This window comes from Typopeltis vanoorti, chromosome 1 (genome assembly GCF_054136105.1).
Source record: "Typopeltis vanoorti isolate ZY-2024b chromosome 1, IOZ_Tvanoo_1.0, whole genome shotgun sequence".
Classification (NCBI taxonomy): domain Eukaryota; kingdom Metazoa; phylum Arthropoda; class Arachnida; order Uropygi; family Thelyphonidae; genus Typopeltis; species Typopeltis vanoorti.
The window spans coordinates 163,243,830-163,260,946 of NC_143549.1; the positions used below are offsets into that span (position 1 = coordinate 163,243,830).

A 17,117-nucleotide genomic window follows, 5' to 3' on the forward strand; every position below is an offset into this window, starting at 1 on the left:
CGACGGCGACAGCGCTTGGAAATTCATATGGCAGAATCTGATACAAACAATGTATACAATGTATATTAAGTGAGTAAATAGAGTAAGAGTGAAATAGATGAACAGTGAAATCAAGAAAGCTCCGTTGGAAAAGAAAATACTATGGAGGAGGTACAAGACAGTTGCTGGTGTCAGATCCATGAAGAGTAAAGTTCAGGCTAGGAAGGTGATGAGCATGGTAAAGAAAGAAAGACAAAGTGTAGTATGAGAGTAAATTAGCTAGTCAGGCCAAGGTTAATTCAGGAGAATTTTTCCACTATATGGCAAGCAAAAGAAAGAATAATTATGGCAGGTTGACACTAATGGATAGTCATGGTATGACAGTAGAGTGATCATTGCAAAGGAAATAGTGGAATTACTGATTGAGCACCTTATTAGTGTATATCATACTGGTGTAAAAATGATGCATGTAATATATAGAAAGGAGGCAAGTATAAGGAGAATTGGAAGTGAAAGTGGAAGTGAAGTCAGAGGTATATTGGGTGTTAATTGGGTTAGATGTTAACAAGGCTGTGGAAATGGATGACACATTGCTACACATTCTTAAAGGAATGTGCACAACAGCAATGCCCTTGACCTGGTTGTTTAATGAAAGTCTGGCGGTGAGTAGGGTTCCTGAGGAATGGAAAGGCAAAACAGTATGACTCCACAAGTAAGGTTCTAGGACAGAAATTTCTAATTATAGACCAGTCTAGTCAAGGTGTTCAGAATCAGTCTAATTATAGACAATGTATATAGCATCAGTCTAATTATAGACTGATGCTAAACACCTTGACAACTGCAGTTAAGATTGTTGTCAAGGTGTTGTATAGATTGGTTGGGAATAGAATACAAGATTGTGTTGATGGACAGTATTCTTTATGATGATCAGTATGGATCTGTAAAAGGTAGGTCTTGTTTTAGCAATTTACTTGCATTTTATGACAAGGTAATGAGTGTGTTAGATAAAAGAGCATCATACACAGTAATATTCTTGGGCTTTGTAAAAGCCCAAGAATATTACTGTGTATGATAATTACTGTGAATATAATAGATTGCTACATGATAACTTGGTATACAAACTGCAGACAATGAGAATAGAGAGAGCTAGCCTGGTTGGCCAAGTGGTTAGTGTATCCGCTCTCCAACCAAAAGACTATGGGTTCGAATCCTGCTATGGGCATGGATGTTTGTGATTGTCTGTGAAAATACTAATGGTGGTGGCAGGCAGTAGATGCCGTTGGTGTAGTTGCGGTTCATTAGTTGGTGGATTGAGTGGTAGAGAGCTGTAAAGTAGGTGCCCTCCCTCAATGAGTCTTTGGACTCTCTGGAAGTGTCATGTAATAATAATAATAATATTGGTTAGATGGATTGGAGATTGGCTCTCTGAATGATACCAGCAAGTTGGATATGATGGAGCAATGTCTCATAAGAGGAGGGTAATCAGTGGCATGCCCAGGTCATGTTCTTGGTCCCTGCTGTTTAACTTGTTTGTAAATGATATGTCATGTGGAACTGACTTGGGATCTTCGATTGTTTGCTGATGACACAAAGTTGGGGAGAATGACATGGAGGTCTGCTGATATTAATTCCCTTCAGGAAGATTTAAATAGACTTTTGACTTGGGCAAAGGAGTTGGATTGTAGTTTTAATATTAATAACTGCAAGGTACTGCAGTTATTAATATTAAAACTATTAAAAAATATTAGCACAGCAGAGGTCCTAAGACTTATGAGAAGTCCATGTATTTCTGCATTCCAAAATGCAGAAATACACAGCTCTTTACTGTATTGATGGTGACTATACTGAAGGAAGTAGAGGAGATTCGAGAGTGATGGTTAACAGTAACATATAAGGATAATGAAGTGGTTGTACCACTGTATAAACAATGGTCAGACCAGACTTGGACTATTCTCAGATTTGGTCACCTGATTTTCAATGCGATGTGGAAACACTAGAGAGTCCAGAGATGAGTGACTAAGACAATATCAGGACTTTGGAGTTTTATGGAGAGAGGTTGAAGAAATGTGGGATTGCAGAGTTTGGTGGATAGGAGGAAAAGAGATGATACGATAGAGCCATTAATTAGAGAATTTTATCAGATTAATCCAGAGGGGATTATGAAGAGTAGAAGGCGAGATGGGAAGAAGAAGAACTAGAGGCCATCCTAGGAAGTTATGTAAGTGTAATGAAGAGGAGAAGGAGTGAGGAGAAGATTTTTTACATGGAGAATCGTCAGTGAATGGAACACATTACCAGAATATGTTGTTAATGCAAGGAGTGTTAAGGATTTTAAGATTTAGTATCATAAATATGTTGTCAGTTAAATGAACTTTCCATGTTGAGTCTGCTGACCCCACGGAGGGTGTAAAAAAAAATAATAATAAACTGGGTCATTTTGTTCTTGACACTAGGGTTTATCTATGAGTTTTCATTCCAAGATTCATTCTGAATTTCAGGTTGTGTGTATAATGAAGAAAATAATAGATTTATTCTTTTCTCCATGTATTTTAAAACTTTTCATGCCTTTTTAACTAGAGCTGATTCTAAACCAAATGGTCCCAAATGTGAGAATGTTTTGTGTGCACCTCCTCCCTTCTGTTGTCAACATTAAATTACTGACCCCATGCACATTTTTCCCCCCTTCAAGAGACAAATTTTGTCTGATCAATAAGAGTCACTGAGGAAATGCTTATGAGATAGGCATATCTCAAAACAACCATCAACACAGCAGAGGTCCTAAGACGTATGAAAAGTCCTTTTACCTATGATTACAACCCAGAGGGTTGTAATCATAGGTAATCATGGAAAACAGTATGTGGATGATTATTTCAAAGAACAGATGTGTAGTGAATGATTCGTGAAGTTCAAAGCTGACCAATATATGGGAGTTGATCAACAGCTGTTCGTGTTCATAGAAGAAAGTGGAGGAATGGAAGTGGCCACTTCAGTGGAACATCACCCAGGGCATAGAGCATCTATGAGAAAGCAACTGGAAGGAATCAGTCAGAGAAGGATTTTAATTTAAGGGAATTGCTCTCTTGCAAATACAATAACGATTTTTCATATTATCAAAATGAAAATGATGAAGAATACTGCCATCAGCAAATCTATGAACTAGAATAGATAGAGATAAGATTGCTGATGAAAGGAAGAAACTATCCACCATGACCATTAATCCAACTGTAGAGGAAGCTGAAAAATCTATTCACAAATGGAAGTAGAAGATGACAGAAGATGGTAGCTTGATAAGAAAACCATGATTCTTGACTTGATCAAATGTGTTAAAAATATCAAGAAATAGATCACTTGTGTTTCTCCAAACTTTTCCCTGGCATGTGTCCAAAGTGAGTGAGATTAGCAAAGAGATTTGCCATGAAACCAAGGCAATTTTTGCACCAAGGGTGGCAAAAATCCATATTGGTGATCACTAAGCAATTTATGAGTGTCTCCAAATGATGAAGCAGATGACATTTTCCATTATTTTTGTGCATAGTGAAGTCAGAGCAAATAGTTTGATGGTTGATATCAGTCATTCTTTTTTGGGGGTAAAGGTGGGGGGATATTAAAGAAGATTTTAAGGTAAGAATTACATGAGCATAATAAGTTTTTGGTCAGGAAGATAAATCAGGTAGAAATTAGATGGATTAATGGAATCATTTCAGCAGGATATGCAAAATGTGGTATTAAAGATAAAGGTCTAAAGGTACCAATTTTTCTCTTGACTTGGCTTTTATATCTAACCTATCTTTGCACAAGCAGATCTTCAATGTCCAAAATATTTGATATTTTTTCTCTCATTTATATTTTTAATATTTTTTTTAATGAATCTCACATTGTACAATAATCTCTATTGCATTTTATGTTGATTTTTTGAACCGATAACTATGATAAAGCTACTGATATTTGGGTAGAAATACTTGCTGGCTAGGTAACTGTTTATTATCAAACTAGGTCTGTATTGAAGAAAATATAGATTTGCTTTATTAGAACTAATATATATATATTATTTTTTAATGATCCCTAACAGATGTGTTAGACTTACATCATGGATAATAGTAGGCTCCTTTACAAGTTGACCATTAATATAAATGTCAGCATTTTCCTCAGGCATAACAGTAACAAATCCTGATTTGTTTATGAAGGTACTACAGGAAATGAAATACATGTATACATATTACATCCTTCTGTTTAAAAAACAAAATTAGTTATTACAATGAAATTATATTATAGTTCAGTAAACTCCTTAACTAAATTTCCATAATCAAAACATTTTAATCAAGTTTTTTTGAAACAATGCACTTCAAGAAAGTGGAGTAATGGATTCTTCTAAGTGAAAATTGAAATTGCAATTAAATACAAAACAAACAGAAGAAGAATAGAACTTTTATTTTAAAATACATAGTCAAGAAATATCAAAAAAATCAATGTTTAGTAGATAGTGAAATGATATAGTTTTAAGAGAGGAAAATCATTAAAACACAAAAATAATGATGTATTAAATATCACATATAAAGCAATATAATGGCTTATTAATTACTGATGTTTAATGTAAACAAAGAACTCAAAGGAATGTAATATATAAAAAGCAGGTAAATTTAAATCTAGTAAAATGGCTCATTTTAAGAAAAGCAATATTAAACATTACTCAAATGAATATTAAATTCCAATTATTTATGAATAAATTATACCTTCAGGTTTCTTTACCCATCCTTCAGGCCTGATTAGTTGAGTGGATAGCATTTCTATTCTCTAACCAATTGGTTGGAGAACAGAAAAGTTTCATTACATCTTTGAATACTTGTATGGTGATGTGTTTGAATGTTTTTAGGTAGTAACTCAATTTTAAAGCCCAGTGTAAGAATCACCAACATACTTACTAGAGACTTCAAGCGGAACAGGTAAAAAAAAATCTATGGTTGGTCTCTAAGAACAAGATGTCTATATCATCTAGTGCAGTGCTTCCCAAACTGTGGGCTGCAGCCCCCTATGGAGCCATAGGTTTTGCTGAGGAGGGGGTGAAATAATGAAAACAAATTTAAAATGCTTTAAGACTAAGTAGATTTTTTTATTTTAAAAGAAATGTATTTAACTATTATTTATTATTTCTTTATGAATATTAAATTCCAATTATTTATGAATAAATTATACCTTCAGGTTTCTTTACCCATCCTTCAGGCCTGATTAGTTGAGTGGATAGCATTTCTATTCTCTAACCAATTGGTTGGAGAACAGAAAAGTTTCATTACATCTTTGAATACTTGTATGGTGATGTGTTTGAATGTTTTTAGGTAGTAACTCAATTTTAAAGCCCAGTGTAAGAATCACCAACATACTTACTAGAGACTTCAAGCGGAACAGGTAAAAAAAAATCTATGGTTGGTCTCTAAGAACAAGATGTCTATATCATCTAGTGCAGTGCTTCCCAAACTGTGGGCTGCAGCCCCCTATGGAGCCATAGGTTTTGCTGAGGAGGGGGTGAAATAATGAAAACAAATTTAAAATGCTTTAAGACTAAGTAGATTTTTTTATTTTAAAAGAAATGTATTTAACTATTATTTATTATTTCTTTTTTGTTATTTTTTATATTTTAATGGAAAAATTCACACATTGGTGTTGGTTCACAAACTTTGCTTCCTGAGTATTTCGGCGCTTAATGAATATTAGTAAATATTGCTTATTCACATGTTTCATTTCAAAGCAGTGGTTAATTGTCTTTACTTCAAATGCTCTCCAGGGAAGCTCCAAATCTTCCTGTCCCTTTCATCACGCGTTCCTAATCAGGGACTGTTGACATTGACTTTATATACATATCAAAACTCATTTTATATTATCACTGTCTTCCGAGCTAGTTTTCTGTTACCAATAAAAGTTTTGCATATACTTCACACATGAAAAAAAGCTTAAACAAGTTCATGAGATAGTAACTCGCTTGCAGTGTTCGTGTGTAGGGGCTTAAGTGCTGTGAGGACATCATGTTGGAGGCTTAATGGATTTTTTACAACATTCAAAAAGAATTAAAATAGAATTTAATACTTCCTATATTTCGTCCTAGTCACTAGGACATCTACGGGGATTACAAAAACAGTTAATGTAACATACACACAAATAATAAACAATACTGAGCCCAACCACGTGGGTGACACTAAAGTCCTATCTAGTTGGAGCACCCTCTAAGGGCAGTAGTAGGTGGCCTGGAATGTAAGGTGGGACCTCTGGTGATGAGTGTTTCCCAAATCTTCAAAAGCTTAATACAACCCGTATTTATTCAGATTTGGTTGATTTTTGAGAGCTGCTGCTGCTTCCAAGAAAAGTCTCTCTTTCTTGAATTTGCTGTGGTGGAGCATGGTGGTTTTCTTCCAAGATATCCTGTGGGTGGTATCCAAAACATGGTCAGCCAAGCCTGAATGGCCATAGTTGTGTTTGCAGATGTAAGACTTGTGTTCCTCTAAGCGGATGGATGCTGATCTGCCTGTCTGTCCAAAGTACGCCAGCTTACAGGAACAGGGTACTTTGTAAACTCCAGGCAGAGAGAGAGAGGAGGGAGCTGATCTTTCGTAGAACGGATAAGGGTAGCAAGTTTGTGGTGGGGCTTTATGCTGTGTATAGGTTGTACTTTTTTAGTATCTTGGCTATTTTTTCGGATGTGCCACGGATGTAGGGTATGGTGATGGCATTTTTAAATTCTTGTTGACGAGAAGGACGGGGAATGGGGGGGAGAGTTCATTATTTTTTTGATACTGTGATCACTGTAGCCATTGGAGAGGAAAGTGTTGTGTATGTGGTTAAGCTCAGTAGTGAGGGCGGTTCCACTGGAACAAAGATTGTGGGCTCTCTTGGTAAGAGTTTTAATAATGCCAAATTGTTGAGAGGGGTGGTGGTTGGAGAGTTTGTGAATGTATCTGCCTGTGTGTGTGTGTGGGGGGGGTTCTGTATACAGTGAAGGCAAGTGTATCATTAGGCAGGCGTGTGACTAAGGTGTCCCTTAACTGACACCTTATCTCTCTTAGAAAATGTTTCCCCCCCCCCCCCAACATCTTAGATCTCCTTTCCTTTGCCATTAACTCTGGGTATTTCTCTTGGAAGAACAAAATCTACAAGCAGATAGAGGGAACCTCCATGGGTTCCCCCCCCCTTGCCAATTTCTATATGGAAGATTTCGAAAAACGAGCCATTGACTCAGCCCCACTCAAACCTTCTATCTGGCTAAGATATGTAGATGATGTGTTCTCTATTTGGCCTCATGGCCCAGACACGTTAGACTCCTTCCTTAGTCATCTCAATAGCCTACATCCAAGAATCCAGTTTACTATGGAAAAGGAAAAGAACAATTGCTTACCCTTCCGCCCTCACTACTGAGCTTAACCACATACACTACACTTTCCTCTCCAATGGCTACAGTGATCACAGTATCAAAAAAATAATCAAATCCCCTCCCAATCCCCGTCCATCTCATCAACAAGAATTTAAAAATGCCATCACCATACCCTACATCCGTGGCACATCCGAAAAAATAGCCAAGATACTAAAAAAGTACAACCTACACACAGCATATAAGCCCCACCACAAACTTGCTACCCTTATCCATTCTACGAAAGATCAGCTCCCTCCTCTCTCTCTCTCTGCCTGCCTGGAGTTTACAAAGTACCCTGTTCCTGTAAGCTGGCGTACTTTGGACAGACAGGCAGATCAGCATCCATCCACTTAGAGGAACACAAGTCTTACATCTGCAAACACAACTATGGCCATTCAGGCTTGGCTGACCATGTTTTGGATACCACCCACAGGATATCTTGGAAGAAAACCACCATGCTCCACCACAGCAAATTCAAGAAAGAGAGACTTTTCTTGGAAGCAGCAGCAGCTCTCAAAAACCAACTAAATCTGAATAAATGCGGTTGTATTAAGCTTCCGAAGATTTGGGAAACACTCATCACCAGAGGTCCCACCTTACATTCCAGGCCACCTACTACTGCCCTTAGTGGGCGCTCCAACTAGACAGGACTACTTTAGTGTCACCCACATGGTTGGGCTCAGTATTGTTTATTATTTGTGTGCATGTTACATTAACTGTTTTTGTAATCCCCGTAGATGTCCTAGTGACTAGGACGAAATATAGGAAGTATTAAATTCTATTTTAATTCTTTTTGAGTGTTGTAAAAAATCCATTAAGCCTCCAACATGATCGCTTGCAGTGGTAAACAACATGCCCTCCCTAACAGCCACTATACTGCAGAGGTAATAAAAACAAGTACTTTTATTATTCCAGTGAATAAGGTATGAGGAGTCTGTGTAATATATTTCTCAACAAATAGTGCAATTAGAGACAACTGGGATAAAAACACTAATTAACGAATCACATGTCCCCTCATACAGAAACTATGCTGTATAGACTGAAACAAAACCATATGTTGCATGGGCAAACACAGTATCTAACTAAAAACTATTGTTATTAATTAGATGTGTGTGAGTTCGATTTCCCAAGGCAGCAATAAAATTCAACCGAACATGTTAAAATTCGTAAAGTGCTAAAACTAAGTAATATATATACATAATGAATGTTATGGCAGTTTCACATATGGAATTCGGTTGAAGAGAGTTAGCATTTCAACTCAATTGTCAGCTATGCTTTTATCTTTCGGTTACGCGATCTTTTGTTAATACCGCACCAATCATATGCACTTTTTAGTAACCTGCCTTTGCTATCTGTTTCGCATTAGGCTTAATTACTGTAAAAGGAGAAAAGTCACAAAAGAGAAAAATGTTCCTGGTCCAGGGATTCCCTTATTCAGGTAATATTCACTAATTTCATGTTATTAGTCTGTGGTGTGCCAGTATCGGTAAGTGGTGATATTATTTGATCTATTCTATGTTAAAAAATTTAACCCTGAGGTGGATAAGTGGCTGATAAAAAATAAAAATAAAAAAATCCCGTAAACAATCAGAAGAAGCAGAAACAGACTCAAAAAAAGGACAGTATTTCATATTTTACCAGAACAGCCCGCATCGTCTTCAGAACCAAACGGTAAGAGGCAAAAAATGTAATATATGCATTTGATTTTAGCAATATTCGCTGAGTATGTTTTGTATTGAATATAAATACAATAAATATTATAATAATATCTCTCTCTATTACGATTTTTTTTGAGGGGGGCCGTGAAATATTTTAATTTTTGCAAAGGGGGCCCCTGACATCCAGAAGTTTGGGAAGCAATGATCTAGTGAAATAAAAAGACAAACTATGAATACAGGCATGAAAGCAGGAAATATTAACTGTAATCTCCATAGTTAATCTACAGAATATGTGGATAGATTTGGGTTAAAAATAAAACCAATGAATACACAATGCCAGAACTAAAATGAAGACAGCTAATACAAGTGGTAGTGGTGTACTAATTTGAAAAAAAAAATATTGATAAAGATTAGTTAAATATGTTCATTTCTTTTCACAGTATTAAAATACAAAAAAACAATAAATCAAATATATTTATTAACTAGCTTGTATTTTTCTGGAGTTTCAAACCAGAATCTTTAGAGCACAATTACTAGTTACGATACAAATGCAATATTTCAAATTGTAACAGACAATTTGGCAGATGAAGTTCAACCTAACAGCTGGTAGGTTGATCTAAAGATGACTCTACCTAAAATTTTAGCAAATTAATGCAAATGAATACTTGTTGAGATCAATAGAGTGCTTCATAGCCATTACCAACTCTAAAAATAGTCTATCTGACTCACAAAAACTTCTATATAATATATTGGTTGTTCTCTCATTTAATCTTGTGTTAAGTAGGAGAGGGGGTTCAATGAATGGTCTGCCTATCCTGAATTGCCATCATGATACTAGCAAATGTATTTCTTGTGTTTTCCGAGGTGAATGTTAACTTATCTTCATGACTGCCCATACTAGATCATGTAATCACAGGACACTTCATACACACCAGGCTGTGAGAGAAGATGGAGTTTGTCCTTAGAAGAGCAGATCAGGGGGTAATTTGAAGTGTGGCTCTTGAATGTGGTGTGAAGGTTATATTTAATATTTATGATGTATGAGGTGTCCTGTGATTGCAACATGGCCAATTATGGACAGACAGGAAAGACATAAGAAATGCATTTACTGCCAATATTACTGCAAGTCAGAACTGGCAGAAAATGCTCTGGATGACCCTTCACACAGACTTAGATGGAAGAAACCATCTCACTCTGTGTGAACCTATACAGCACACAAGTCATTATAAGTCAGTTTATTTTAAGAAAGCAATGGCTATAAAGTACTCTCCTAACATCAACAAAAATACAGCTGCATTAATCTGCCAGATATTTAGGAGACAGTCATCTTAAGATCAACCACCTAATAGCTGCACAACATTAAAGTACACCAAATTAGGACTTCAGGTCTTTTGTACATTACAAGTTGAACTGTTTCATTTACTCATCATCATATTTGTACAGTAACCAGTAGCTGTGCTCTTAAGTGGATGGTTTGAAATCCAGCAAAAGATAATTCACTAAACAGCTTTAGTTGGTTCACTTATTGTGTATGCAATGTGCAGGGCCTCGTTATCCATTGGGCTAAATGGACCATAGCCCAGGTACACCATTGATCAAAGGGCACTTAAGAACTGAGTATGTTGAAATGTTTTTGTTTTTTTAATTTTGGACACAAAAATCTCTATTTAATTTGAAATGTCATCAAAATTAAACAAAAATATTATTAGGATTTTTTATACAGCTAACTAAGCAAATTATTAATAATATTTTCAATAACATTTTTAATCTTAACAATTGCTTGATGGCTTTTCTAAATAAAAGAATTTATATTTATTTTAAAAATTGCTGACAAAATATACAATTTCATTTTCGGCTGCACCACTGGCATTTTATTATATAGATGTATTTATAGTCAGAAATGAGCGTAGTCTGAAGTCAGCATGCTTAAGTAGTGCATTCATTTTACAATTATCATAATTCAATATTAATATTGCTTCTGGTTTCTCTCTTGTTAATATTTCAAATTATGTTCACCTTTAAGAATATATTGTAGTGTGTTGTGAATACTTGACTATTTGTGAATTGTGATTATTATAAATACATTGACATCGTGTTTGTGTATAACATTTATAAGATATAACATTCAATAATAATTAAGAGAATTATTTTCAAAATTACACATGACAATAATAAAACTTTTTCAATTATAAGTGCTTATTAATAGTTTTTAATTTTTAAACACTTTCTAAATTATACAATTTTGAGTACAAAATGATGATTTTTATTATGTTTATATGATATTTAAATTAAAATTTTATAATGCTCATTAATTTAATAAGATAAGAATACAGATTTCTGTATCAATACTTTCTATGTAATTATCGATACACTTTTAGCAGAAATAAGCAAAAGGAAATCTGCATATGATCATATAGCCTCCAAATTTGGATTTTTAATCAATTTAGAAAATTGTGACGAAGCGATCATTTGCGAAAAGGAAACTTCTTTATATAATGAATATATAATTGATTTTGAAAAAGGATTAGTTGAAGAATGTTTGCATTTTAAGCACAAATTTATTAACCAATGAGGCACTATCAAAAGCTGAACACATTCTAAAAACAATAATCGAGTCGCAAATCAAATGCACATTCCCCAATATAACAACAGCTGTACGATTATATTCAAGTATTGCTTGCACCAATTGTAGTGGGGAAAGATCATTTTCTACTTTGAAGCGAATTAAAAATTATCTGCGATCATCATTAGGACAATCCAAATTAAATAATATAAGTATTCTATCCATATAATATGATATATTAGAAAGAATAGATCATAGTGAAATTATAAATAGATTTGCAGAAAGTAGATGCTGGAAAAAAAAAATTGTATTTTTATAAATACAAATAAACTACCTTTATTATATTATAAATATTGTTGAATTAAATAAAAATGTGCAATATCGATATATTTTAAAATAATTTTTTTTGCAATGAAACATTTAATTATTGCCCAATCCAATGCGATTAAAGCACCAAATTTTTTTAGCCCAGAGAGCTCAAACTTGTTAAGACGGTCCTGTGCATGTGCATCTAGCCTGTCTACACAAGTAAAACTGTATCAAACAAAAATGGCAGGAAACTTGAATGAAAATCAAAATGTGAATACACTGATACAAGATTTTTAAAATACAGAAGTATTACAAATAACATTTGCAATTAAAAATGAAAATTAATTTTAGAGACACTTGCAACCTTTATAAATGATTTTAACACACAAAATTTAAATAATATCGAAGATGATTACTTCAAAAGATAGAACAACAAAGGATTTCACAATGATAGTATGAGATGTGTGAACTAGAATTGATTAAGACATTGGATTGTATTTTAAAAATTATGCAATTAGTAAAGGGAATAATTATTAATAATAATAAAGAGAGTCAGGGACTCATCAAGGGAGGCCACATATTATCAGCACCAGCTATCACATCTGTTCTTGAATTCATTCACACTACTTGCATACCTCACATCCAATGGCAATCCATTCCAATCATGCACCACTCAGAAAAATCTAGCCCTCACCCCACTTCTTGACAGTATTCATTCTCAACTTCCAAGGATACCCTTATGTCCTTTCCCAATCCACCACAAAATGAAAAATCCTTTGTATTTGCCATTTTTGCTATAAGATCATTGAAATTGAATAAACTAATTAGGTCCTGGCCTAATCAGTTTCTTCTTCTAGCATAATCTCACCAATATAATAGCACACTGGATATCTCATCACACTAAAGTGCATGACTTTACCTTTACTAACATTGAACTGATAGCCATTTTCACATGTCCACAATCCAGTCTATACAAATCATTCTGCAAGTACTGAATATCAACCATAATCCTGATTAGCCTGCCTATCTTTAGATCATCAGCAAATAGCTGTATGCCACCCATCAAATCCTTTCCAACATCATTAACGAACAGAGTGAATAACAATGGACCAAGGACTGATCCATGTGGCATGCCATTGGTTACCTAACATCTTGCAGACTCACATCCCTGTATATACCACTTTTGGATATACATCATACATACATCATTTTTGGATATACTGTCAGTCATGCTTCCTCTTATCCATGCCAATATTTTATAATCCATTTGTAAATTGGAGAATATGGAAATATTCTCTGATTTACACAGTCTTCCATTCTATATTCTGTTAAAAGCCTTAGCAAAATTCAAGAGTCATGGTGTATCCATTCTTTTTGTCTAATTCAACAGTAATATTATTACAGAATGTGAGCAAGTTGCTCAAACATGACCTTTACTTAGTAAACCTTGAATGCAAAGTATAATTTCTCTATCAATCCATTTCTGTATGCAAGCCCTAACCAATTTTTCCAAAATCTTCACCACCACTCCAGAGATACCAACAGGTCATTAGCTGGATACATCAGTCTATGCAACACCCTTGTGCAATGGGATTACTATAGATTCTTTCTGGTTTTATGGAATCTTCCCTATTCTAAGACTGGAATTGTATAGCTTGAGCAAAGGAATGACCACTTCAACGAACATTCATGCTGATATCTCATCAGTCCCTATTACAGAATTCTTATTTAGTTTGTGCAGCTTTAAAGTACCTCTGCTTCATACACATCACTTTCTTCATCCTGTGAAGAGGTAGCAGCGAGCTCAATGTTTCCTACACCATGCTGATAGCTTTTAGCATAATGACTGCTCATTAGCTGAACAACCTCTTCTCCACCTGTCACCCACATACCACTTGCATTCTGTAGAGTTATTCTTTCATATTCATTCTTTCTTTTACTTTCAGCATAATGGCAGAATTCTTTTGGTTATCTTTAGCTTGCAGAGCAATTTTCTTTTCATACTCAGACTTAGTTTTCCATACAACAGTTGTGACTCTTCTGGCCTGCTCCTTATAATTTTCATAACTGACATCATCCTTCTGCATACAGTATTTATTCCATATCAACTTTTTCTGATGAATTTTTTGCTTAATTTGATTACACATCCATTTCCCTCCTACCTCATTTATTCCTTGAAATCTTGGGGTACATTCTGATACTGCATCATTTAAATATATTTTTTAAAAAGCTTTCCATGTACTGTCACAATCTCCTTCCTATCCAACAACTGATATCATGGTGCAGAACCCAGCATAATCCTCAAGGGTTACCATTCCCTGCTTTAAAGTTCAGCATGTAATCTTTTCTGAATGGAACATTCATAAACTAAGCCACTTCCAAAGTCAGTACTACATGATCACTGTCACCAACCAGAAGCAAAATAGTTACATCTTTAACTAAAATACCCTCTGAGACTATAATGAGATCTAACACTTTTCGACCTCGAGTTTCCTTCTGTCACATGCTTCTTGAGGAAGTTGTCTCATAACATCTCAGTAAATTCAGTTTCATTCTTCTCGTGAGATTTCACAACCACCCAATCAATGTTTGGATAATTAAAGTCTCTCATTATGATTACTCTGCTTAGTCGTTTCTCACCTGCCATCTTTATTTGGTAATGCATTTCTTTGTCACTAGCAACCGATCCACTAGGTCTGTAACAACACCACACTATGCATTTAGTCTAGTCAAATTCCACATCACACCAGATGGCATTAAATTCTGCTAGCATGTATTGCATTTCATTCACTAGTATTGCAGTCATAGGCCTCAACTCTGACTGGATTCAAGTCATTTAATATTATTAGCAACACTCTCCCCCCCCCTCTTCTCTCCTATTCTGTCAATTCCTTCCTAAAAATACTATACCCTTTACACTCAATACCGGTTAGTATGTTTGTCTCTGAGAGGCAAGCTTCATTTATACAACATATTGACCAAGGCAACAAATTCTACCCCTTTGTTTCTTAGCATTCATGCACAGACATAAGTTACCTGCATGCCTTTTTGTATACTTGTTGGACACTGGCAGATCTCTATTCTTATTTAATGCCTTACTTATGAAGACATTGTTGCACATGCTCGATAAGTCTAAACTGGACGAACACAAAATTGTTCTTTCCTCGTAATCATGTCCATGACAATGCACATTCCCCATCATTAACATAGCTACAAAACATCATCTTTCTTACATGCAGATTCTCACCAATCTTCCCATTATAATTTCCCTAACTCTGTGATAGGTCTCATACCAATTAATACTTTCTCAAGACTCCTAAATACCAAGCACATAGGCTGTCCCTCTTATATAATTCCATTCTTCCTTCAAACTCGTTACACAGCCTATGCTTAAAATCATTTGCCATTATATCTATCGTATTCATTTCTATCGTATCCAGTTTTCACTTTCTCACAATTCACTTTCATTTCTTTCGCATCCTCTCTCTCTCATACTGAACTTCATGCTACTTAAGTCATTGGCTCTACTAGAATTTTGATACTTTTGCTTTGCTGTTTTTTTAATCCTTGCTTTGTATATGTGTGTGTGGTATATTTTGTATATCTTTTTTGCATAAAGAATGATGGGTAAGAAGAATTCACTGATAGTGGAGGTGGCAAGTAGAAGGACAATATGCAAATTTAAGAGTAAGTAACTGTTATATGTGGCCAACCTGCAATGAATCTAGCAAATCTGTAGAAGTGTCACAAATTCTATAGCAGCATTTTATGGTTTATGAACATTATTACTCCTTGAAAAAAAAACATCAAATTCCAACACTAAAAAAATTGGGGGGGAGTAGCTTCCAATCGGCAATTCAACTACAAATTAATCTGCTATCTAAAATACTCCAATATTATAAGATCTTACTTTTCTGTCTTCTACGATTTGGCAGCCAGTCTAACATTTAGTTCTCCTGGCTAAGGCATGCAGTCAAACAATACTGATTTTCCTGTTTTTATTGATGCTGACAAAAAATTGGGATTTAGCCTTAAGATGTGTCAACTGAATATTGAGGGAATTAAGAGAGCAAAATGTGATTATCTATGCAAAATACTACAAGAAAGTAACATTGATGTTGTGATCCTACAAGAAACACATGCTGAAAACGAAGGTGACCTTAACAGAAGATTAAAAATAAATGGTCACACCCTGATTAGTGCTACATACCATCAGAATTATGGCATTGCAACATATATTAAGGATGATATAGAAAATGTTCTTGTCCTAACAACAAGATGTGATAATGATACCAATCTTGTGAGTGTGAAAATCCACAACATAATAATAGTCAATATCCAACTGGACTGTAGACGTGATACCTACTTATCAACATCTAACAGTATCGATTGGCAATTTTAATAGCCATCATGAAGAAGAAGTACCGTGATAATGAAGACTGCAGTACTGCCCTCGTTCAATGGGCAGAAATAAATAATCAATAAATAATAATAAATAAATAAATATTTGATCAGCAGCATGGCAAACTGAGTCTAATCCGGACTTATGTTTTGTTTCATTAAACACAGAAGGGCAACCATTACTAGCAATGATATGTACTTTCCAACTTCCCACACAGTCAACATCGATCGGAGTTATTAGAAATTGGCATGACGCTACCTATAGCAAGACCCTTTCCACAACCGCGTTGGAATTTTAAAAAAGCAAATTGGATAAATTTTTAAATGAATTGGATAAATATGTTCGTTGGATACCTTCTAGAGTTGCGAAGTACAAGAGATTCATAAGAGCGACCATATCAACTGCTAAAAAATATCCCTAGAGGTTACAGAAAAGATTATATCCCCAGATGGAATGAAGAGAGTGAAAATCTTTATAGAGAATTCCTCAAAAGTGAAGATCCTGAAATAGCAGATGAATTACTACATAGTATGAACTCATCTAGAAAAACAAAATGGATTGATACGATTGAAAACCTTGACTTCAAACGATCAAGTAGAAAAGCTTGGAATCTTCTGTAAAAACTATCCACAACTAATGCATGGAAAGAGGGGAAAATAGTTTCACTGCATAAAGGAGGATCCAAGACTATGGTGGCAAATTACCGACCGATCAGCATATCAGGAGTCGTTGTCAAGGTCTTGGAGAAAGTAGTCAAGGAAAAATACAAGAATGGATTGATGAAAATGGGATACTGTACAGGGGACAGCATGG

The 17,117-nt window shown here is 35.0% G+C and overlaps 1 protein-coding gene across 7 annotated transcripts in view; it reads right to left on the reverse strand.

The window, feature by feature from the left end:
• LOC150110591 (kinesin-like protein KIF14) overlaps positions 1–17,117 on the reverse strand; it is a 716,770-nt gene that overhangs the window by 430,963 nt on the left and 268,690 nt on the right. For all 7 annotated transcript variants that reach the window (XM_090399877.1, XM_090399854.1, XM_090399845.1 and 4 more), the window contains one exon: positions 4,064–4,166. In XM_090399877.1, coding sequence (XP_090256003.1) covers positions 4,064–4,166 — 103 coding nt within the window. The remainder of the gene's footprint in view (positions 1–4,063; positions 4,167–17,117) is intronic.